This window comes from Onychostoma macrolepis, chromosome 20, assembly GCF_012432095.1.
Source record: "Onychostoma macrolepis isolate SWU-2019 chromosome 20, ASM1243209v1, whole genome shotgun sequence".
In the NCBI taxonomy this organism is placed as follows: Eukaryota; Metazoa; Chordata; class Actinopteri; order Cypriniformes; family Cyprinidae; genus Onychostoma; species Onychostoma macrolepis.
This window is the reverse complement of record NC_081174.1, coordinates 2,581,614-2,607,762: the sequence shown is the minus strand read 5'-3', so window position 1 is coordinate 2,607,762 and position 26,149 is coordinate 2,581,614. Positions and strand designations below refer to the sequence as shown.

The following is a 26,149-nucleotide window of genomic DNA, read 5'->3' as shown; positions in this document are numbered from 1 at the left end:
AGATTTTTCAGACTATTATTTAATGTGTGAGGCTTTAAAATGTAAAACAAGGTCACTCATCTGACCCCTCTGGACCAACATGGAAATTCACAGGGAGCCAGCATTATATGTGCAAAATATAGTTTCTCACCCGCAGTCGATGGTCATCCGTATCAACCACGGTGGCCACTCGGATCAGAGCAGGATTCCTCTTGTCGACCACCTCCAACTTCATATTGAGCTGGAAACTGTGAGGAGGTTTCTGCAGAGAGAGAGAGGCAGATGTCCTCAGCGCCTCGGGTCTCTCACAGGGGCTGGAGATGTTTGGGAATAAGCACGTGCACTCACCACTTTGAAGGCTCGAGCAGGAGCTGGTAATGTGTTGGTCTCTGCCAAGTATTTCTCCCAGGAGAAGTTCTTCACATCAGGGTATCCTACAGCACATGGAGAGTGAGGTTTGAGGGACTGATGAAAACATGGTATTTCTCAGAGCTCACTGGTTTTTATGCTGTGTTATGAGATCATTTTGGGTGGACTCTGTGGCCGGTTCGCTACATACTGAACTAAGGTGATAGAGACACAACATGAGACATCTAAAGAAAGAAAGAAAGAAAGAAAGGACATCTTTTACAAACTACTTGTCCCGTCCCATGAAACATAAGGAATGACATAATCAGATCAGAAATAATGTTAAATACAACAGGGTTTATGCAAGTTTTATGAATGTAAATTTAAGACATTTTAAAGCCCCTTTTAAGAACAATTACAGAAAATTTAAGGAATAAATTTAAAGGAACACAATCAGCCACCATGGTCTCTAAATGTAGATGTCTAAGCAGCGCTTCAACGCTTATAAATACAACTTGCAACTAATCTATATTACTTTTTAATTCATTTTACACACACACACACACACACAAAACAGCTGAAAGTGAAATGAATTAATGAGGTGATTTAAAAAATATTTGCCAGTGGGCTTAACAAAATCAGGTTAATTCAAAGGGAAAACAAGCTTTTATAGCCTAATGACAGATATTTGTTATTGTTTAAAGCATAAATTCACTTAATTTGGTTCAGTTTCTCAAAAAACAAGACTTCATAGCTTCATTTAACATTTAATGACTTTAAGACTTTCTGCTTCAATTTAAGACCTTTCAAGGCCTTAATTTGTGGAAGGGTGGATTAACCCTGATCCAACAATTGACTTGCAGAGAACTGTGTAAAAAAGAACTTTATAAAATATGTCTTTAGTGATTTTCCTAGGGCCGAGTTACTAATAATACATCTGAATCCCAGCAGAAGTCTGAAGCCAGGTCAGAATAAACACACGTCGTCCTCTAGTCCTCATACTGAAGTCCCTCTGAAGACAGTTGGAAGATTTTTCAGCTGGAATGGCTTTCACATGCTAAGATCTAAACCAGCACAACAAACTAACGTCATCTTGCATATTATCAGAGACCCGCAATTAATGAGCTTTTAATTGAGCAATTAATGAGCAATTAATGAGCTCAAGCTCTCTTTCTAACACTGGAAAAGGCAACTTTTAAAGCAGATTATTTTGGGGTGTACATTTAAAAAAATGATTTGTGGTATTTGTGTTGATGTGTTGCATCACCTGGAGGGGTGGTGAGGGTCCTGCCGTTCTCTAGACACCAGCCAACCGGATGGATATAAGGACTTGTTGCATCACACCTGCAGAAGAGAAGAAACACACAAATGCAATATAATGCAATATCATGCACTGTTTAAAAAACTCTGAATCCAGAAAAAATTTATAAATTCTCACTTTGTTTGGGACAGACAATGCATGCATTAAAATACAATGAAATACACAAATGAACACAGTTTTGCATTTCATCTGCGCTAGTGGGTCACAACAAAAAAAAAATGGTGCACACACCTTTTTTGACAGTCACAAACTGTGGTTTAATGTCTTCCAAAAGCATGAAAGCATCAAAATTCAACCAAATGCTCAAAAATGTTGTATTTTGTTCTGTTCTGGCAGATAATGCTAATAAATTTCAATATTGGATTTTAAGGACATTCAGACTTTTTTTCGAAGCATAAATATTTGAGGAGCTGTGCTGGGTCTCTGCTCAGTCCTGAAGCAAAACTAGCTGAGAATGAGTGATCGAACAATCTCTTCCAGCAGTTCTAGAGTCAAGCTGACCAACCCCAGATCACTCATAACCAACAACATCTGACGCGGTTTCTGATGGTAAGATGATGGCTAAAACAGAATTATGTGCTGAAACAGGCACCAGTTCTCCTGATCTCCTGAAATGATTTGTTTGAATAAAGTGAAACAAATGTGCAGATGAGATGTTCGGGAAGCGCTGTGGGACCATAATAACGGCTGGAGAAGATGTGCTCTTCTTCGGCTCAGTGCACAGAGCTGTCAGATGTGATTGTGTGATCTGAGCTGAAGACACAGAGTGTGTGCCGTTCACTGTGCCACTATCCTCCTCCTCCTGAGTAATTGATGAGCAGTTAAAAGCATTCTGCCTGCTCTACACACACATATACAAAGACACACACTCAGCGCAGAATGATAACTGGGTCACTCGTAAGAATGAGAACCTGCCCCATTTGTGTCCTCATGACTTATGACTGATATGATTAACACGATACTCAACTTAGTCATTTGATAGATTTAAGCCTGTTCAGTTTCAGCCAATTTGTATGTTTGTAGGAGTTAAACAGAACAAAAAAATGCTACTCTACCCAAATGATGCATTGATTCAAATTAAAATATTGATTTCATGTCGGCGTCGACTATCCTCTCACAATAAAGGCATAAAAAGCCCATAAATATAACTTAAAAAATATATGATTTCATGTTGTTCACAAATGTGAGTATTGTATTGTTCATGTTTATGCATATGTTCACCCTTATATTAGTTATATTAGTGAACTTTATTATAGTGATTAGTTTTTTAAAGACAAGTAAGAAATCTTAAAAATAATTGTAAATAATTATTTTATAATAATAATATTTTTTTATAACTGTGTAGTGATTATGTGGTGAAATTAAGAGTAAAACTGAGTGATACTAACAGAATTTCAATGGTATGACTTCCAAACCATCAGGGTTGAAATAAAGTTTAGAATTAGCTTTAGAATTAGTGAGTAAAAATCACTTTTCATACTTAAATTTTTTTGAAAATGACCTTTCATGCAGTGTGTAACACAGCTGTAACGCCCCCTGTCGGTGTCAATGCTTGACGGAGGGCGTGTCTGAAGTTTGGTGCTGACGCGACCGGCATAGGGACAACAGCCAATCACATTACGTTTCTGGTGTTGCATGAACAGGATTGGCTAGCGTCTGCGCTAGGGCATTTGCATAAGGCGATCTGATTGGCTGACGCCTGCGTTGGCGCTTGAAAAGTTGAAAAGTTTTCAACTTCTGCCGCGAGCAACGCCAGTGAAGTGACGCGACAGACCCACAATTCAGTTCGGCAACGCTTGACGTCACTCCATTCAAAGTAAACGAGAGGCGTTGATGCCGACGCCCGGTGTGAATGGGTCGTTAGTGAATGAAAACATTCTGCCAAGTTTTAAATCTGAAAGTGCACCGTGTATAAAGTTATTGTCTCTCAAAACAAAGAGTCGATTCTGAATCATTGAAACGATTTTTTATTTTTTTTTGTCAACATGAAACATTAGCATATTTCCCACCCACTTGTTGGTCTTTTCGCATTGGTCTGAATGAAAATGCAAATTCATTCTTTGCCACTAGGTGCAGCTTTTGGAGTGTTAAAAATAGCTGTTTCCCCGGTAACGCTGTACACAAAGCAGCACTGCACTCACAAACACTGCTTTATCAGGCATTACAGGCGAGATGAGATGAAAATGAGATCAATCACCGCAGATTAGAGTCACGCAAAGGAGGGGTTTGAAATATTGAATCATTGAGCAAATCGTTTGGGAGTCGTTGAGCAAGTAAGGTAAAAATAAATGCATATTATGAGACAAAGAAAGTGTTTTTTGGCCTTGCATGCATGTCAACCTGTTGTTGGGGACTCCCAAAACCAAAATATGAACCTTTATTACCCATAATAGGGGAACTTTAAGAAAGTTACTGCATGTATTGATAAAAAAAAAAACTTATAGAAAGTCTTTGTAAAATGATGTCCTGTCCATAGATAAATACAATTGTTCTCTTTCAGGGAAAGTCACAGCAGGAGCATAGCATAAAAACATGAATTCAAAGATGGGAATTTACCAGTAGTCATAACTTTCATCCCAGTTGTCAAAGTGCACCAGGAATCGACTATCCACCATGTCTGTAATCGTGGCCACGCAGATGAACGAGGGATTCTTCTTATCGATGGCCTCCAGCTTCATACCGACCCTAAACCCTGACGGCGTCACGGTCTGAAAAACACAGCATATCCATTCAGTCTGAATAACACGCTCCTGAATTACTATAATCAACCAATGACATCTTAGCATTTCATCATGATGCAATAAAATCCTGATGCTAAAATCAAGTCAAGTTTTAAATACATTTTCTGTTTCACTTGTATCTATGTCCTACTACTGTGATGTGGTTAAACATAGGTTAAATGTGCTGTGGACATCCTTGTCTTAACTTGGGTCTAGTTTAAGTGCTTCATTACTTGAAGTGAAACAGTGCCATCTAGGGGAAAATGGGACACATTTTCTGTGGCTTCATCTGGGGTCATGTGATGCTCTCTCTCACCATGTTCTGGTTCTGAAACAGGGCTTTGGGTGCTGTCTGTATTTTATTTAGTTTGATGTAGGAGGACCAGCTAAACTCTTCATCCTTCATCCCTACAAAAACACAAAAACCATACGGGCCATGTGAGGAACAGTAGCACATTAGGCATGAAAGTGAAAACATTTTTTTACAACCAAAACTAGAATTTAGCTGCTTGAATTGAATTCTGGGTGTTCTGTGAATGGCTGGTGTCTCTTGCCTTTTGGTGGATGCAACTTGTGTCCGGTTTTCTCACACCATCCCACTGGGTGAATGTCAGGAGAGTTGGAATTTACCCAGAAGTCATAGCAGTCTGAATACTTATCAAAATGCAGTCTGATTCGATGTCCTAACACCTGCAAATATGCGCGAGTCAGCCACAAGATGGACAAAAGTGATCATGTAAAGTAACAGTAAAATATCATATTACAACTCATGTTTAGATAATATTAGTGTTTTGGTTGTTACCTCAGCGATGGTAAGGACGCAGTACATGGACGGGTGTTCAGGGTCGATACCCTCCAGTCTCATGCCAACCCTAAAGCCATTCTTACACTGCGGAAATGACTGATACTGCACACACAAACACACACACACACACACACACGTTTGTTTCTGTGAATTGTGGGGACTTTCCATATACTTCTATTAATTTTACACTGACAAAATTATATTTTCTATCCCCAAACCCTAACCCTACCCCTTACAGAAAACCTGTTTGCATTCTTACACTTTCAGATAAACATCATTTACTATTTTTTTAATATTTTTTTCCCTCGTGGGGAACTGCAGGCCGGTCCACACAATGTCAAAAATTTCAGGTTTTACTATCCTATGTATCATAAACAAGTACACACGCGCACACACACACACACACACGTTTGTTTTTGTGAAAAGTGGGGACTCTCCATAGGCGTAATGGTTTTTATACTGTACTTACTGTATGTGCTATTGCCCTACACCTAAACCTACCCCTTACAGGAGACTGTCTGCTATTTCAGATGTTCAATACACTCCATTCTGTGTGATTTATAAGCGTTTTGAAAAGTGGGGACATGGAGTAATGTCCTGAAAAGTCACCTTCTCTTTGTAATACCTGTCATACCTTTGTCATTATACAAATTTATGTCCTCATTTGACACAAAAACATGCACGCACACACACACACACACACACACACACGATACCCAATGCATGATGTGTATTAGAAACACTTCAAAGTTTTCAAATACAAGTCTCAATCGATCTTCATTTATTTTTAATTCATTTTAGAGAGAAAAAGAAACTTATGGCTTAAACAGCTCAGCTCTCAACTGCTAGAATACAGAAACAACTTTTACTTTACCCTCTGAACACACTGCAAAAAAGTGCTGTTCCTCAATATTTGTCTCGTCTTCCAGTGCGAATGTCTGAAGATTCTTAAATTAAGATACATTTACTGGAGAATAAAATGAGACAAGACGTCTTGCTTTCTGTGAAAAGTATCAAAACAAAGTGTGTTTATGAATAAAACAAGAACAGATAACAGCCAATTGGCTCAGAAAAATCAGCTTAATTCAAAGGGAAAACTAATGTTCATTCCCCCATGGCAGATATTTGTTCATGTTTTAAACATAAATTCACTTAATTTTCTTAAATTTTTCAGAAAACAAGACTTCATGGGCCAGATTTAATAAACAGGGCAAATTAGCGTGAGAGTGCAATCCTATAAAAGTGCTGGCGGGAGTAATCTACCAACAACACAGGCATAAAACGTGCTAAGACATGATTTTTTTGGGCGTTAATAATGGCGCATTGATGACCGCAAAACTTAGCTAATCATATTTGCATTTAGGGCTGCAACGATTAGTCGACATTATCGACAACCTCGACAATAAAAAATTGTCGACAACTATTTTTGTTGTCGAGTAGTCGTTTGATCTCACATGACCTAATGCAAGAGCCTGCAATACGCAAGACTGTAATTCAGCCCTCCTGGATGCAATTCAAGAGAAGAAGACAGCGCTTCAGAGCAAATGCAGCTGAACGAACCTGAAGCTGCTGAGCGGCGTTTGGATGAATATGTAAATATATGCTGCACGCTTTCCTCTCAATAAGTAAATAAACACAACAAAAACTGACATCGGTGTGAAAGCAGCAGTTAAAAACGCATCTGATTACAGCGATGTGTAAGTTTGCACAAGCTCTGCAGTAAAGTCCAGTCACGTCACGTTTATTTATATAGTACTTTATGCAATAGATAGCCTTAATTCAAGCAGCTTTACAGTACTAAACATGAAAAACCAGAGTCAGTGTTGATTTCCGTTAGAATTACAACTTGATTTTCTGTTATAAAGCAGCTCTCCAGTGTGGAGCTAGCTACTAGCTAGTGATAACATATTTTTATTAGTGGGATTAAAGTGATAGTTTAGTTTGCAAAGATCAAAGCTTGATCTAGCTCAGGACTGTTTTGATTATCATAACCCTATAAGGTTCTTTAAGAGAGATTATTTTGTGAATAAAATAGTTTATCTAAAAATAAAATGTCTTATCACTTACCTTTATTTTGTTTCTTATCCATATGACTTACAAAAGGAGATGTTAGGCAGAATGATGTCATTCAGTTACTTTTTCATATACGTAGCTAATTACACGGTGAATGACAGAGTTTCTCTGTCGGTCATCTATTTTGTGTGCCAAATATATTTATTTGTATAATAATTGTAATTACATAATATGACTTTCAAAAGCTTAAGTAACTCAACGTAACTAATTTCAAAAGCTGAATAATCAGTCAATGTCTACTGATTAATCAGTGTAATAATCGACAATTAGTCGATTAACCGTTCTAATAATCGCGAGATTAATTGATTATCAAAATAATCGTTTGTTGCAGCCCTATTTGCATTAGCAAAAACAAGACAAAAATACTGATGAAGATATTCATTTTTAGTAGTGCATACAGCACTTTATGAATTTAAGACTTTCTGTTCTGATTTAAGGCCTTAATTTGTGGAAGGCTGAATTAAGACTTCTTAAGATCCACAGAAACCCTATTTAAAAAAGAAGAAATTGAAATCTCAGTTTTTTATGTTACAGCCTATAACCAATATGCCAGTAATTGGTCATTTTGATAGCATGTACTTTTTTCATAAATATAGTCTGTTTTAGTAAAGCAGCTTTTGTACAGTGTTTTTGTGGCTTCATTTGCTGGCATGAAATCTTTATTTGTAAACCTGCTTTGTATCTGTATTGACAAAAGCCATTGTCAGCCACTAGATATACAGTTATGGCCAACATCATAATAATAATATAATATTTACAGTGACTCTTTCTGCAAGTTACATGGCAGCAAGAGACTGTCTTGAGTGAGTCACTGAATCATTCACTCAACCAATTTGTCCAAAATCACTGATCATTCAGGAACACATAGAGATGTGCAACAAGCTGAAATAGATACATCAACAAGAATATCTGTAATTATGTGGAAAGATGCATTTAACTGTTATTCAGCCTTGCAGATATACACAGATGGATATTAGGATCCAGATACTTCACATATTGTTAATATTAGACAGTGTTTCCCATTAATTACTCCAATCTGTCCTGCCACAGTTTCATTATGGACGGAACATATATTTACACTTCTCATAATATCATAAAAGATCACTAATGTTGTATTTTACACCATTGCTTTGGCAAAGCATATGTCAAACGAACTAAAAATCTAAATCGTGATATGGGTTTGTGCACTTATCAAATGTGATTTATTTAAATAAGCATATACTGTAGTATACTAAACGCATGTTTTAAAGTGAAGGCCATCAGCTCATGATCTTGTTCATATTAAATGCAGTGTAAGGTCTGTGAGTTTAAAGTGCTTTCTGGAAGCATAATTTCCAACATTTTTGTGGACAGATGATGATGAATTATTAACACAATTAACGCACCCACGACACCCAGACCTAAGTATTACATTTCTTATTATATTTCATATAATTAATTAATGACGAAAATGATGAAGGTCAACAGCTGTGTGATGTAGCCTATAAAATGCAGTTATATGCCTCTAAAATTCAAGAGATTTGGGCAAAACCCCCCTGTATGTTTTTGTCTCATATTTATATCATACAACATATCATTTATATCATTCATCAACAGCGCTCCAGACATGCGTAATCTCTTCAGAACATTTAATTCTCTCCTCTGTCCCCCTCCACCACCTCCCACCACTTCTATTACAGCTGATGACTTTGCTACTTTTTTTACAGACAAAACTAGATCGATCAGTGATCAGTTCTCACCTCCACGCACACAGGACCCCCAACCAACCACATCCACTGCTAAACCTCCCATTTTCTCCTTCTGTCCCCTGACGGAGGCTGAAGTATCCAAACTTCTCCTCTCCAGCCACCCTACAACATGTCCTCTTGACCCAATCCCCTCACACCTTCTGCAAGCAATCTCTCCCACGCTCTTACCGACACTCACACACATCATCAACACATCCCTCCTCACAGGCATCTTCCCCACTGCGTTCAAGCAGGCTCGGGTAACCCCACTGCTCAGAAAACCTACATTAAACACTTCTCTTATAGAAAACTATAGACCTGTCTCTCTCCTTCCATTCATAGCGAAAACACTTGAACGTGTTGTCTTCAACCAGGTCTCATTGTTTCTTTCACAGAACAACAAACTGGACGCTAAACAGTCAGGTTTCAGGAGTGGCCATTCAACTGAGACTGCACTTCTCTCGGTCACTGAAGCCCTGCGAATTGCAAAAGCCCATTCAAATCATCAGTCCTCATTCTGCTGGATCTATCTGCCGCTTTGACACTGTCAATCATCAGATACTCCTCTCCACTCTCTCATCACTGGGCATCGCTGGAATTCCACTTCGCTGGTTTGAATCCTATCTCACTGGTAGGTCTTTCAGGGTGGCCTGGGAGGAGGTATCCAAAGCACATACACTGGTCACTGGGGTTCCTCAGGGATCGGTTCTTGGACCCTCCTCTTCTCCACATACACTACATCACTGGGTCCCATCATACAGGCACATGGATTCTCCTACCACTGCTATGCTGATGACACACAGCTCTATCTCTCTTTTCAACCAGATGATCCAACGGTAGCTGCAAGGATCTCAGGTTGCCTGGCAGACATCTCGGCATGGATGAAAGAACATCACCTCCAGCTCAACCTGGCAAAGACTGAGCTTCTTGTCTTTCCTGCCGCTCCAACTCTACAGCATGACATCACGATCCAGTTAGGTTCATCAACAATTACCCCATCAACTTCGGTCAGAAATCTTGGTGTAATCTTTGATGACCAGCTGACCTTCAAAGACCACATTGCAAAGACTGCTCGATCTTGCAGGTTTGCACTACACAACATCAGAAAGATCAGGCCCTTTCTGACGGAGCATGCTGCACAACTTCTTGTCCAGGCCCTTGTCATTTCTAGGCTGGACTACTGCAATGCTCTTCTGGCTGGACTTCCATCAAACACAGTCAAACCTCTACAAATGATTCAGAATGCGGCACGACTGGTCTTCAAGGAACCCAAAAGAGCCCATGTTACACCTCTCTTTATCTCATTGCATTGGCTACCAATCGCAGCTCGCATCAAGTTCAAGACACTGATGCTTGCTCATAGAACAACCACAGGCTCAGCACCCGCCTACATGCACTCACTATTAAGAATCTACATCCCCTCCAGAAGTCTGAGATCTGCTAGTGAGCGACGCCTCGTGGTACCATCACAAAGAGGCTCAAAATCACTCTCCAGAACATTCTCGTTCACCATTCCTGGCTGGTGGAATGATCTTCCCACCCATATTCGGAGTACTGGATCCCTGTCAATCTTCAAGCAACAGCTGAAAACTCATCTCTTTCGACACTACTTGACTTCAACCTACACATAAAAAAAAAAAAAACCTCTTTCTCCTTCCCTTGCTAGCTTGTACTTATTTAAACAATGCCTGAGACTTGGTGTTACAAGCACTTCCTTTGTCGGATTGCCTCTTCAAGATGAATCGCTTCATGTGTTCCCAAAATTGTAAGTCGCTTTGGATAAAAGCGTCTGCAAAATGACTAAATGTAAATGTAAATGTAACATAGTTAAACAATGCAATACTAGCAATGAGCGCAATGTGTTCTGAATAGCATGAGTGAAAATGTGACATTGATTTTATCCAACAGTTCAATAACTAATAAGTTACTATTGTGTTATATTTTAGACACAATATTGTCTGGTTTTTGCAAAATTTTGCCAATGAAAATATTACCTATAAAGCCACAATATTACCTATAAAGCCACAGCAGAACTGTTGTGTGTCTCCAAGTAACAAACAATGGTGTTTCATTTCTAAATGAATCCATGTTTTGAATGAATTATGTGAATAAAACTTCAAAGGCCCATTCATAAAGAGAGTAATTTAATTAATTACTGAATGAATCAGCTGTTTGAACAAATCAAATGAATGAATTACTCAGCGACTTACTCATTAATAAAGACCTAACTGCTACCTGCTTGCAGTTTCTTATTTAAAGTATTATTTTGTAAAAAAATAAACCAAAAAAAAACATTAAAGGCATAGTTCACCCAAAAATGAAAATTCTGTCATAATTTCCTCCTCACTCCTATGTCATTTCAAACCTGTATGGCTCTCTTTCTTTTGCAAATCATGATATTTAGTGTTGGTAGCCAAACTGTTTTGGAGCTGCAGTAAATGGTCTGCAAATATTTCCAAATATCAATTCAGATGCAGCTTCTGAAATCAAAACAAGGCCATTGTTGCCTAAAAGTTTATGTGTAAAAAATTCCGTGTTGAATCAAATAAAATATTTATTTCTAAAGTTTCTCCTTATAATGTCTGTTTGATCCTTTTCCCATTTAACACAATAATGACTTGAAATGATCTTTTGGGGGTAATTTCTCAGCCAAATTTTATACGTAATTAATTAGATTAAATAATCATCCCATCGCGCAATTAATTAGATAAAAAATTTTAATCGCTTGACAGCCCTAAAAAATATAATAAGCAAAAACTCTACGCTAGTGCATCACTAGATTTTCATGTGTGTATCAAAGTGGAATCAAAGGTTGTGTTCTTTCATAACAGTGTCAGTGAACGCTAGCGTGTGTTGTCTCACCTCTTTGAAGAGTTTACTGGGGGCAGCGACAGCTCTCTCTTGCTCCAGGTACGAGGCCCAACACCACGCCTTCTTCTTGCCTCCGTATGGAACCGCTGCATCATGGGAAACAGTCACAGGTGTCACAGAGTGTCAGACAGGTGTCAGAGCCATCTGCTGCCCATACGTGAGTGAGTGTGTGTGTGTGTCTCACTGTATCTGAGCAGTGCTGCGTCTCCTCTGCGTTTCCTGCGGCCTCTCGTCGCCCCACGTGCCGGTCGCCTGCTTTCTTTCTCTTCCTGTTTTACACACACACACACACACACACACACACACACACACGCACGCATCAAAACAGGAATCTAATGTAAAATCTGCAGTGGCTTCCAGAACAGAAACGTACAGCTTATCCTGACATCTTTTTCATATGAGATCTACTCAATGAGATCAGTTTGTGTGGGATCTCATCTGTCAGGAAGCGAACACATGATCTCATGGAATTTATGAATGGAATGATTCAATGACTCACTCAAGGTTCACTTGTTTCATTACTGGATGAATCAGTGTTTTTGAACGAATCTCTTGAACGAATGATTCAAAGACAAATACATTTTTAATAGCCCCTTTTCACCACCTAAACAAAAAAATATGCGCACACAGGAATTGATAGGCGGAATTGAAATTGAAATTTTACAACAAGTATCCGATTCCTGACCTCAAGTGTCTGATTGATTTTCGATTCCCAACCCTATCTCTGACATAATAAACATCACACTGTATTAGAGCTGAAACTAGCAACGATTTTGATAATCTGCTGATTATTATTAACTGGATATTCCACATCAGACCCAATGCTCTCCTTTAAAAAAATGTGCAAACTAAATAAATGCTATAACAATATAAAGGTGTCAAATATAAAACTTTTTACATTTTGAAAGCAGCAGATCAGTATAAATGTGCAAACTACAGTGCTGTAATCTGGTTTTAACCAGGTGAGACTTCTCTGAAAACAAGTCAATATCTTATGTAACATCTTTAGCTTCAAGAGCAAATCTGCTTTTAAGGCTGTTTGGATATTGTTTTATGGCAAAACAAGGCGAAAACGAATTATACTGAATAATTATTTTTAAAATCCTTTTGAAACCTGATAAAGAATGTTTCACTGTTTGAAATAGTTTAGTCCACTTCATCAACACTGACCAAATGCTGTTTTGAGTTTTGTGTACAGGTACCACAAATAGTGTTTAAAAAGGTAAATGTTTACAGGTTTACACATGTAACACTATGTAGCAAAGTCTTTTGATGACGTTTCCTTTTAGGGGCTGTTAAAATTTTATCATGCCACAATGACCTCATTCTGTCTTTCCCACACATCACTGCTCCATAAAACTGGCCAGAGGAATCTGAAAGCAAAAGATGAAGAGTAAAAGTAAGTAGACTGACGTAGTCTTCATCGTCCTCCTCGGCGATCTCCATTGAGCTGTCCATGTCTTCAGTGAGTCGCTCGGTCAGACGGGATCTCTTCTTCCCGAGCGCCTCTCCGTTTGTTCTGGAGCCTTCTCTCTTCAGCTCTCTGCACCATAATAAGACATTATACTCTTATTTACATGCTTTAACAATGAGATTCTGTTACAACATCAGCCTGATATAGAAATGCCATTTTAAAGATTCTATAACATCTTGTTACTGTATAGAGCAACTATAGTTTGAAAAACAATATATGATCAGGAATATTATGTCACACAGAGTTGACTGTTTTAATGAAGTCACTCTCTTTCTCTCTTTCTGGGTTTGCATGGCACAGGTTAAGTCTGTGTGAGACAGGAAGACCCCTTTCACAACATCCTGTGGCCTCTTTTTTAACAGTATAGAAGGATTCTGATTGTTTGCCAGCAACTGCACTGCCAGCCTCACCACAAATGTGATTAATATCTCTGTTTAGTCATTTTTGTGTTAGCAAAAACAAAAATAATAATATTGTTAAAAAAAAATTCTGTATAATATAAATCTGTGACAACTATTAATTCATAAACACACTTTTGCTAGTAAACATCACATTATGTGTGAAACATTACTGATTTGTGCATCATTTTCAATCCCTTCTTGTGATGATATTATAGCACTTCATTTATTCAGTTTTTAAATAAAATAATAAACAAAACAAAGATGTGTAATAATATTATGTTTTAAAATAAAAAAAGGGAGTATTAAATAAAAATACACTTATTTTATATTAAACTTAAAAATAAAAAGCTAATATTCACTTTTTTAAAATATGAATTTTCATCATTTTCAAACATAAAATCAGCAAGATTTTATTTTGGCAGGTTGCCGGCAAGTATATGCGCTGCTAGACATGTGCCTGTATTCAGTAATGCGATATATCACGATAATGAACACGCACGATATTGTTATCGTGGGCACTTCAAAATACTGAGAATAATTATTTATTACAAATTATTCCAAATTTTCAATGCATTTTAAGGGCATGTTGTAGTCCAGATTAAAATGTAAAAAAAGTTTGAAAATAAATAGCCTATTAAGTCTAAATAATTAAGTAGTTGGCGCTGTGAACACCATAGCGAATAAAAAAAAATCTGAATGGCTATTTAAATAATTTAAACACGTTTCAGAAACAGAAAGTAGCTCAGCTGCTTTTTTTCACGGGGTTTCCGGGGAAACGACTGCATTTCTAGCATTTGTAAAACTGCATTTTTCCATCTTAAAAATATATCTAAATTACGACCTATGCTCTCAATGTCAAATGCAGAAACATTAATTCATGCGTTTATGACCTCGAGGCTAGAATATTGTAATGCTTTATTGGGTGGTTGCTCTGAACGTTTAATAAACAAACTCCAGATGGTTCAAAATGCAGCAGCTAGAGTTCTTACTAGAACCAGGAAGTATGACCACATTAGCCCGGTTCTGTCAACTCTGCACTGGCTCCCTATTAAACACTGTATACATTTTAAGATCTTGCTAATTACCTATAAGGCCCTGAATGGTTTGGCACCTCAGTATTTGAGTGAGCTCTTATCACACTACAGTCCTTCACGTCTGCTGCGAACTCAAAACTCTGGCCATTTGATAATACCTAGAATATCAAAATCAACTGCGGGCGGGAGATCGTTTTCCTATTTAGCGCCCAAACTCTGGAACAATCTACCTAACACTGTTCGGGAAGCAGACACACTCGGTCAGTTTAAATATAGATTAAAGACCCATCTCTTCAACCTGGTTTACACATAATACACTATTGCATTTTTATAATTCAAATCCGTTAATGGATTGTTAGGCTGCATTAATTAGGTCAACCAGAACCGGGAACACTTCCCAAAACACACCAATGTACTTGTTACATTGTTAGAAGAATGGCATCTACGCTAATATTAGTCTGTTTCTTTCTTATTCCGAGATCACCGTAGCCAGCCAGATCCAGACTGTATCCAGATCAGATGGTGGATCAGCACCTAGAGATGACCTCTACAGCCCTGAACGTCAGCGGCAGTGGCGTGCACAAGGGTGGGGCCAGGGGGGCTCGAGCCCCTGCCCCTTTGAGGTCCGACGGTAAAGTGCCCTTGCGGTCCGGTGCCCCCAGTCTGCGATTTCTGCCGAGAGTAGAGGTGTTCGATATGACGATTTTTGATCGTGGACTATAAAAATGTCTCCACGATTTGCTTTTTTGAAGAAATATCGTAGTATCGTACTTCAGCGCGCATTCTATCAGCTGCAGTTCTGGCGCCGCTGTCTCTATATACTGTACAACGCCACATACATTCACATCAGTGTTAACTCAGCGGTAGAGTTACTCTCACGGGACACTGCACTTATTCGCAGTCACCAAAAGTACATTATCTGCATCTGCTTCAAAGACTTGCTGGTTAAACGATTCACTCAGTGTGCTGTTCTGACGAGCGCATTTTCTGAGCACATTCACCCAAAGCGCGTGCTCTAAAAAGCCCGTCAAACAGTGCCTGATTACTGAACTAAGTTATGTTTTGTGCTAATACTGTCAAAACACACCAGGTTTATGTATAGACTCAGTTATGTCTAAAATGAAGGTAAATAGCTGAGAGAAACGCATGCGTGCCTGTATATTAGATGCGTGCAGGTCTTAAAGGAACAGTACTAAACATGCTGCCGACTGTAATTAAAGGGATAGTTCACCCTAAAATTGTAATTCTGTCATTATTTACTCACTCACATGTTGTCCCAAACCTGTATTAATTTCTTTCTTGTGCTGAACACAAAAGAAGATATTTTGAAGAATGTGGGTAACCAAACAGTTGCTGGTCCACATTGACTTTAACAGTAGGAAAAAAAATATATACTATGGAAGTCACTGTAGACCAGCAACTGTTTGGTTTTCCACATTCTTCAAAATAGCACTTATTTTCAGCAGAAGAAACTCGTTCAGGTTTAAAACAACTTTTGAGTGAGTAAATGAAGGTATAAAAATCAAACACTAGCCTATTTTAATTTTGGGGTGAATTATTCCTTTAATGTTAATAAAACACCAAACACAAAGAGAAAAATCACTCACTACTCTTGACTGAAAAACTTTAATACAGATGCTTTAATAGTAATCAATCTATACAGTGTTTTATTTTTATATTTGTTCATTATTGTAGACTACCTGAAAATAAAACACTGTTTATTTTATTTGTATATTATGTGTATTTGTAATGTGTATCTTTGCTCTCATTTTTTAATAACAAAGATAAAATAATGACAACGATTTTTATCTTCACCCACTTTGGCCTAAATATCCGCCATACTTTTTTATATTTTGTTACCTTGAAAGGCTTTGTCTTTATAATAGGGAAATTAGTTTGGCTGTACTGCTCAAACAGCTTGCAAAATAGAAAATCCAACATGACAAAGAATTGTGATAGTATTGTGAATCGTGATATTTCTAAAAAAAAAATTGTGGTATTTTTGCCATATCACCCACCCCTAGCTGAGGGGGACCAAACCCATACAACACCCCCCCCCTTTTGCCCCTGCCCCTGCCCCTCTGGAGGTCTGTGCACGCCACTGGTCAGCGGAGACCAGGACAACTAGATGAGCCCCAGAGACTGATCCCCAGTGAAGACCCTGATGCCATAGACTTCAGAGCGGAAGAAAAAGTAGAAGAACAATAACGGATACAATACATGCCTACGCACCTTCAGTGCTTGTCCCCTTATTACTTAAACTCAATTATAGAGACGATTCAATTGGTCAGACTGAGTAAGGAACAAACGGATGCTATTATACAGCAATATGTAGCCAATATTAATATATTTAAGAGCAGAACATAAGCAGGACAATTTTAATTCCCAAGGAATATTTCCTTGTCTTTTCCATGCTTGGATATCACGGTTTCAAAATTTCTCTGACAAGTTTTCAATGACTGCGAGAACTTTGTGTTTACAACAATACATTGCACTCAAGCTGACCTTCCTTTTCTATGAACACATGCAACGGAAGCCATACTGCCTGCAATTTCCTTCTTGACTCATGTGATCAGAAAGAAAAAGGTCAGGATGATTTCACACAAAAATAGACCGAAACACTAAACAACTGTTTCATTTCAAAGATGTTAACTAAATCACTGTAATAAGCTCACGTGACTGTAATTGAGCATAATACTATTTGAAATGTTTATCATTACATGCTGCATATTGTTTAACATGCTATTTTTATGATATCTGTCAGTATGCAGCGCACATGCATTCCATTCTAAACACACTATAATTTAATTTCCGTTTCAAATCATTGTGACAGGTCAGTCAATGCAAGTGTGTTTCCCAGTGCTCACAAACAAAAACACAACAACTGCTGCCCAGATCAACTGCTGTTGAATGTAGAGCTAAAAGGGCTGCAGGATATATTGATTATCAATGTTGCCAATGTACATATCTCCATATGCATATTGCAGGGCTTTAAGTTATGTTTATGATGATGCAGAGAATAAACTGGGTATGCGACTGGTGTGTGTGCCCACATGCACGAGCAAAAGACTGACAGGGTTTCTGCAGGCTTTATGAAAGCACAAAGACTTTTTAGAGACTTTTTTCAAACCAAAAAAAAAAAAAAAAAAGGTAAGGATGTAAAAATGTAACTTAAAGGGAAGAAAATATGTCAACATGTTCTTCTCTAAATGTAAATGGCTAAGGAGAAACACAATGAGTTTTAGCAACACTTCTGAAAACACAACTTCCAACACATCACCATTACTTTTTAATTCATTTTACAAAAAATAGCTCAAGGCTTGAATAGCTCTGCTCACAAATACTAGAAAATGGAAATAACTTTTACTGTCCCTTCATAACTTTTAATGTCTCCTCAGTGCAAATCACACTGCAAAAAAGTGATTCTGTTCCCCAGTATTTCTGTCTGGTTCCCCTTCAGGAACTCGAGCTGCGTCGGAAAATGCTATGGGAACACCTTCAGTGAGACCACACTCTGGATCACATGTGTAATCAGTCCAATAGATGGGCGAGATGTCACGGGCGGGGTGACGTAGCGACCAGGAAGCTTAAAAGCACATGCGGTGAAAAGCACTTGCGCCTTCTGGCCTGTTCGGCGACAGGTACCAGAAGGCCCGTAAACAGGCGGCGGCGTTTCAGCGGTTTATCCCTCGCCGTTCTCTAGCTCTGTACCAGTAGCCGTGTACCAGCTACTCATACCAGGAGGCACAAAAGCAGAGCATCGCCTCTTGCGCTTTTCCCTTAGTAAAATATTTAGCAGTGTGGAAACTACTGCCAAATGTGTCTTGATGGGTCCCGCAAACTGTTGAAAGAGGCTATTGCATTCAGTTTGGCACTCCGCCGCGGCCTTTCAAGGGGGTCTTTCCCACACTGGTGGGTCCCGAGTAGGCTCTGGTATTAGAACAAGAAGTAAACACTCTCTTTAGGAAGGAGGCCATCGAGGTGGTTCCTCCTCTCGACAGAGAGTCCGGGTTCGACAGCCGATACTTCATCGTTCCTAAGAAGGATGGGGGGTTGCGTCCCATTTTAGATCTGCGTCAGTTGAACCGCTCAGTCATGCAACTGAAGTTCAAGATGCTCACACTCAAACAGATTGTGTCTCAAATCAGGTCCGAGGACTGGTTTGTCACGGTAGATCTAAAAGACGCTTACTTCCATGTCTCCATCCTTCCCCATCACAGGAAGTTCCTCAGATTTGCTTTCAGGGGCAAAGCTTACCAATATTGGGTTCTTCCCTTCGGCCTAGCACTCTCACCCATACTTTCAAGAAATGTGTGGATGTTGCTCTGGCTCTTCTGCGACTCCAGGGCATCCACATACTCAATTACGATTTTAGCTCAATCAGAGCAGATGGCGGTTCAGCATCGAGATGTCGTTCTCGATCACATGAAGGAGCTGGGGTTAAGACTAAACGCAAAGAAAAGTGTGTTTTCTCCATTACAGAGGACCACTTATCAGGGCGCGGTGTGGGATTCGACCACGATGCAGGCACGTCTCTCTCCTGCTCAGATCGAGTCGATCCTCACTACAGTCACGGGAGTCAGAGAAGGCCGGTCACTTACTGTCAAACAGTTTCAGAGACTGTTGGGTATGATGGCAGCCTGCGTCCAACGTGATACCTTTTGGCCTGCTGTACATGAGACCCCTACAGTGGTGGCTCAAGACCGAGGGGTTCTCCCCAAGGGGAAACCCACTCTGCATGATCAAGGTCACGCGGCGATGCCTACGTGCCTTAGACATGTGGAGGAAACCTTGGTTCTTGTCTCAGGGCACGGTGCTGGGAGCTCCTTGTTGCTGCATAATTGCGGCTGGGGAGCGGTCGCCATCTCACGTGGAACATCAACTGCTTGGAGATGCTGGCCGTGTTTTGAGTACTGAAACACTTTCTCACGGACCTAAGATATCGCCATTTGTTGGTGCGCACCGATAACACAGCGGTGATCGTTTATATCAACCACCAGGGAGGTCTGCGTTCGCGCCCCTTGTACAAGCTGGCGCACCAGATCCTTGTGTGGTCCCAGGACAAACTCCTCTCGCTGAGAGCAGTGCATATTCCTGGGCATCTCAATATGGGAGCAGACATCCTGTTGAGGTAGGGGCCGAGGCCCGGGGAATGGATGCTTCACCCCGAGGTGGTGAGGCAGATATGGAGAGTTTTTGGCCAGGTTCAGGTGGATCTGATTGCGACTCGAGAGACATCGCACTGTCCCCTCTGGTTCTCTCTTAACTCATCCAGCTCCACTGGGGCTGGATGCCATGGTACAGACTTGGACGAGGCTTCGTCTGTATGCCTTTCCCCCGATCGCACTGCACCCAGGAATTCTGGAGAGAGTGTGCCGGGACGGGGTCCGTCTGCTGCTTGTAGCCCCGTTCTGGCCAGGCCGAGTATGATTCTTGGACCTAATAGCTCTCCTCGACGACTCTCCATGGTAGATTCCCATCAGAAGGGATCTCCTCTCACAGGCGGAGGGTATGATCTTTCACCCCTGCTTGGAGTTGTGGAAGCTGTGGGTGTGGTCCTGGAGGGGGCACAACTCATAGCCTCTGGTCTCTCAACCGAGGTTGTTGAGATCATCCTCCAATCCAGAGCCCCCTCAACGAGGAGACTGTATGCCCTGAAATGGAAGCTTTTCACTTCATGGTGCGGAGACCGCCAGCTCAACCCAGTTAACTGCCCAGTTGGTACAGTGCTGGAGTTCCTGCAGGCCTGATTCTCCACAGGGTTAACCCACTCCACCCTGAAGGTCTACATGATGGCTATAGCGGCCTACCATGGCCCTCTTGGTGGCCAGTCAGTGGGCAAAAACCCCCTAGTTACACATTTCCTCCGTGGGACCTTACTGTGGTGCTAGAAGCTCTCTGTAGGCCTCCCTTTGAGCGTATTGAGAAGATATCTGATCGTCATCTTACGATAAAGACTGCTTTTCTTTTGGCGATATCATCTCCAAAGAGAGTTGGGGATCTGCAGGCCCTTTCTGTGGCCCCTTCCTATCTCAACTTTGTGCCCGGTCTGGCCAAAGCATTTCTCTACCCTTGTGCGGGGTATGTCCCAAAGGTCCCCTCCTCTACACCACAGCCTGTCGTACACTCCAAGCTTTCTGTCCCTTCAGGGAACCTGACCAGCAGAAGCTTAACTATATGTGTCCAGTGCGAGCACTGGACGCATACATCCACAGAGTTGCCCTGTGGAGAAGGGCGGACCATCTGCTTGTGTGCTACCCAATTGTAAGTCGCTTTGGATAAAAGCATCTGCAAAATGACTAAATCTAAATCTAAATCTATGGTCCCCCTAAGTGAGGTCTTCCAGCTTCTAAACAGACCCTCAGCCGGTGGATAGTAGATGCCATTTCTATTGCCCATGAGTCCTCTGATCTCCCCTTGCCTTTGGGGGTCAAGGCTCACTCGACTCGAAGTGTGGCGGCCTCCAAGGCCTTTCTGGCAGGTGTGCTTATGCAGGACATCTGCAACGCTGCGGTATGGTCCACGCCCCTCACGTCAGGTTCTATGACCTAGATTTGTGAGCCACTCCGGGCTCTTCTGTTCTCTTGCCATAGCTGTGCTCTTCCACACTAGGCAGGGATTTGCAAATCTGGCAGCGTGGCTCTCTCGTTCCCATAGCGTTTTCCGACGCAGCTCGAGTTCCTGAAGGGGAACGTCCCAGGTTATGTATGTAACCATAGTTCCCCGAGGGAATGAGACGCTACATCTCAGCACCATCCTTCGGCATCCCTACGAGCGCTTGCTTCATTCCTAGAAGCTGACGCCGGTTTCACCGCACGTGCTTTTAAGCTTCCTGGTCGCTACGTCACCCCGCCCGTGATGTCTCACCCATCTATTGGACTGATTACACATGTGATTCAGAGCATGGTCTTGCTGAAGGCATTTCCATAGAGTTTTCCGATGCAGCATCTCGTTCCCTCAGGGAACCATGGTTACATACGTAACCTGGGACGTTTTCCAATGTAAAAAGATTCTTAAATCAATATACATATACTTGAGAAGCAAAATGACAGAAGTCTTGTTTTATGAGAAACTGACCAAAAGTGAAAACAAGTTTTCATTCTCCACTGACAGATATTTGTTCTTGTTTTAGGTATAAATTAACTTTATTTTGTTAAATTTCTCAGAAAACAAGACTTCATATCTTCATTTTGCATCTTAAGTAACTGTATCTTGAATTAAGAATGTTTAGATATTTGTATTGGAAAACAATAAAAAAATACTAAAAAGATATTAATTTTTTAGCAATGCATGCAATGCATTTATTGTTTATGCATTTAAGACTTTCTGCTCTGATTTAAGACCCAGGGATGCAAACTCACAGGTGAAAAAGGTGACAAAGACGTGCCCCCCCCCCCCCCCAATTTAAACACATTTTTTAAACATTTTTTAAAGTGCTGCTTTCGACACTATAGATCATGACATACTTATAGATCGATTACAAAACTATATGGGTATTCAAGGGCAGGCTTTAAGATGGTTTAGATCCTACCTATCCGATCGCTACCACTTTGTTTTTTTAAACGGGGAGCCATCTCAACTATCACCAGTAAAGTATGGAGTACCACAAGGATCTGTCCTAGGTCCTCTGCTATTTTCAATATACATGTTGCCCCTTGGTGATATTATTAGAAAATACGGGATTAGTTTTCATTGTTATGCTGATGATACTCAACTATATATCTCAACAAGACCAGATGAAACTTCTGAACTATCTAAGCTAATAGATTGTGTTAAAAATGTAAAAGATTGGATGACCAATAATTTCCTCCTATTAAATTTGGATAAGACCGAGATATTACTTATTGGACCAAAAAACAGTACTCAGAATCTTTTTGATTACAATTTGCAACTAGACGGATGTACTGTTACTTCCTCTACAGTCAAAAATCTGGGTGTTATATTAGACAGCAACTTGTCCTTTGAAAATCATATTTCCCATGTTACAAAAACAGCATTCTTCCATCTTAGAAACATTGCCAAGCTTCGAAACATGCTACCTGTTTCAGATGCTGAAAAGCTAGTTCATGCATTCATGACCTCTAGACTGGACTATTGTAATGCACTGTTAGGTGGTTGTCCGCATCTTCAATAAACAAGCTACAGATAGTCCAAAATGCAGCGGCTAGAGTCCTTACCAGGTCAAGAAAATATGATCATATTACCCCAATTTTACAGTCTCTGCACTGGCTACCTATTAAGTTCCGGATCAATTACAAAATACTATTACTTGCCTATAAGGCACTAAATGGTTTATCTCCTGCGTACCTAACTAGTCTTCTACCACGCTACAATCCAACCCGCTCTCTAAGGTCGCAAAATTCTGGACTTCTGGTAGTACCTAGGATAGCAAAGTCCACTAAAGGAGGCAGAGCTTTTTCACATTTGGCACCCAAACTCTGGAATAGCCTTCCTGATAACGTTCGGGGTTCAGACACACTCTCTCCGTTTAAATCTAGATTAAAGACACATCTCTTTAGCCAAGCATTCACATAATAATCTTGTACTGCATTTATATCTAATCAAATGTACATTATAAATCTTTAGATTGGGTTGAACAAATCATTTTTGCTTGAATAGAACAGCAGCTACGCTAATTACGTCTCTATCTGTTTCTCTGATTCTGCCACGGGATTAACATCCCGTGGTAACTAGGAATTACTGAAGCGTCAGTCTGGATCCAACCCTTAAAAAGATCCGGGATGACCAAACACCTGAGAAGAGATGATGGCAACCCCTCAGAGGACCACGGAGGATGCCAACCCTCAGACAACATACAGAATTACCAAGTTAAGTCTGTCATAACTTAAATATATTGGGTTTCTTCCTCACATATGTATGTGTATATATGTGTGCATATGTGTATGCATGTATATATGTATATATATGTGTATGTGTATAGTAGAAACTTAATTTCCTGTAAAGCTGCTTTGCAACGATTGTATCGTAAAAAGTGCTATACAAATAAACTTGAATTGAATTGAATTGAATTAAACATAATTTTTTACACCATTTATTATTATTTTTTAACTCTATAGTTGTGCAGCAAAATTCACTTTAAAGATTCACATTTCATTCATGAAGATGACACGAAATAAATTGTCTTCTAGTGGAAAACAAAGACTGATTAAAATGACATGAAATTATCTTTAATATCCAGTAGATGGCAGGAGAGGATCACTCATTAGCTGCTTTGCCATTTCCACTCTCTATTTTATTTATTTATTTATTTATTTTTTTTTTTTTTACACGACTTGCTTTTGGATTTATTACAAAATGACTATGAAGTATAGCCAGAGCAGGAAGTCATAAAGTTTAAAGTATCATGTCATTTTAAAAAATAAGTAAACAAATAAGCCCAGACACCAACAGCCTAGGAGGGCTAATTATTTAAATACCTAACTACAAACCCGATTCCAAAAAAGTTGGGACACTGTACAAATTGTGAATAAAAAAGGAATGCAATTATTTACAAATAAACATAAACTTATATTTTATTCACAATAGAATATAGATAACATATCAAATGTTGAAAGTGAGACATTTTGAAATGTCATGCCAAATATTGGCTCATTTTGGATTTCATGAGAGCTACACATTCCAAAAAAGTTGGGACAGGTAGCAATAAGAGGCCGGAAAAGTTAAATGTACATATAAGGAACAGCTGGAGGACCAATTTGCAACTTATTAGGTCATTTGGCAACATGATTGGGTATAAAAAGAGCCTCTCAGAGTGGCAGTGTCTCTCAGAAGTCAAGATGGGAAGAGGATCACCAATTCCCCCAATGCTGCGGCGAAAAATAGTGGAGCAATATCAGAAAGGAGTTTCTCAGAGACAAATTGCAAAGAGTTTGAAGTTATCATCATCTACAGTGCATAATATCATCCAAAGATTCAGAGAATCTGGAACAATCTCTGTGCGTAAGGGTCAAGGCCGGAAAACCATACTGGATGCCCGTGATCTTCGGGCCCTTAGACGGCACTGCATCACATACAGGAATGCTACTGTAATGGAAATCACAACATGGGCTCAGGAATACTTCCAGAAAACATTGTCGGTGAACACAATCCACCGTGCCATTCGCCGTTGCCGGCTAAAACTCTATAGGTCAAAAAAGAAGCCATATCTAAACATGATCCAGAAGCACAGGCGTTTTCTCTGGGCCAAGGCTCATTTAAAATGGACTGTGGCAAAGTGGAAAACTGTTCTGTGGTCAGACGAATCAAAATTTGAAGTTCTTTTTGGAAAACTGGGACGCCATGTCATCCGGACTAAAGAGGACAAGGACAACCCAAGTTGTTATCAGCGCTCAGTTCAAAAGCCTGCATCTCTGATGGTATTGGGTTGCATGAGTGCGTGTGGCATGGGCAGCTTACACATCTGGAAAGGCACCATCAATGCTGAAAGGTATATCCAAGTTCTAGAACAACATATGCTCCTATCCAGACGTTGTCTCTTTCAGGGAAGACCTTGCATTTTCTAACATGACAATGCCAGACCACATACTGCATCAATTACAACATCATGGCTACGTAGAAGAAGGATCCGGGTACTGAAATGGCCAGCCTGCAGTCCAGATCTTTCACCCATAGAAAACATTTGGCGCATCATAAAGAGGAAGATGCGACAAAGAAGACCTAAGACGGTTGAGCAACTAGAAGCCTGTATTAGACAAGAATGGGACAACATTGCTATTCCTAAACTTGAGCAACTTGTCTCCTCAGTCCCCAGACGTTTGCAGACTGTTATAAAAAGAAGAGGGGATGCCACACAGTGGTAAACATGGCCTTGTCCCAACTTTTTCGAGATGTGTTGATGCCATGAAATTTAAAATCAACTTATTTTTCCCTTAAAATTATATATTTTCTCAGTTTAAACATTTGATATGTCATCTATGTTGTATTCTGAATAAAATATTGAAATTTGAAACTTCCACATCATTGTATTCTGTTTTTATTCACAATTTGTACAGTGTCCCAACTTTTTTGGAATCGGGTTTGTATTTAAATACTTAAATTAAGTTCAATTTAATGGTATTATAATTAAATAATGCAATAAATATTTAAAAATTTTTAAGATTTAATTCAAAAACTACATTTTTCAAACATTGAAAGGACTCATCAAAAAGAGTGCTCTAAGTTTTATCTTTAACTGTAGAAGCTGCTAAATATATTCAGTCAACACAGACTTTCTGTAGTTTTGTTACTCTGAATTTACTCTGCATCATTTAATGCACAGGTCTGTTTTGACATCGGCTTGTCAGACAGTTCGTTCCATCCATTCAGTGGCATAGTGGACAGGCACGCACTGCGGGGGGGGGCCCGCAATAACCTCCCCGTGCTGAGTTGAGGTGTAT

General features: G+C 39.8%; 1 protein-coding gene across 2 annotated transcripts in view; it reads right to left on the bottom strand.

The window, feature by feature from the left end:
* l3mbtl3 (L3MBTL histone methyl-lysine binding protein 3) overlaps positions 1 to 26,149 on the bottom strand; it is a 66,271-nt gene that overhangs the window by 34,313 nt on the left and 5,809 nt on the right. For both annotated transcript variants that reach the window (XM_058755627.1, XM_058755626.1), the window contains exons 5-14: positions 13,258 to 13,387; positions 12,029 to 12,113; positions 11,836 to 11,930; positions 5,171 to 5,275; positions 4,923 to 5,058; positions 4,685 to 4,776; positions 4,205 to 4,356; positions 1,595 to 1,671; positions 328 to 413; positions 131 to 241 (exon numbers count right to left, since the gene is read on the bottom strand). In XM_058755627.1, coding sequence (XP_058611610.1) covers positions 131 to 241; positions 328 to 413; positions 1,595 to 1,671; positions 4,205 to 4,356; positions 4,685 to 4,776; positions 4,923 to 5,058; positions 5,171 to 5,275; positions 11,836 to 11,930; positions 12,029 to 12,113; positions 13,258 to 13,387 — 1,069 coding nt within the window. The remainder of the gene's footprint in view (positions 1 to 130; positions 242 to 327; positions 414 to 1,594; positions 1,672 to 4,204; positions 4,357 to 4,684; positions 4,777 to 4,922; positions 5,059 to 5,170; positions 5,276 to 11,835; positions 11,931 to 12,028; positions 12,114 to 13,257; positions 13,388 to 26,149) is intronic.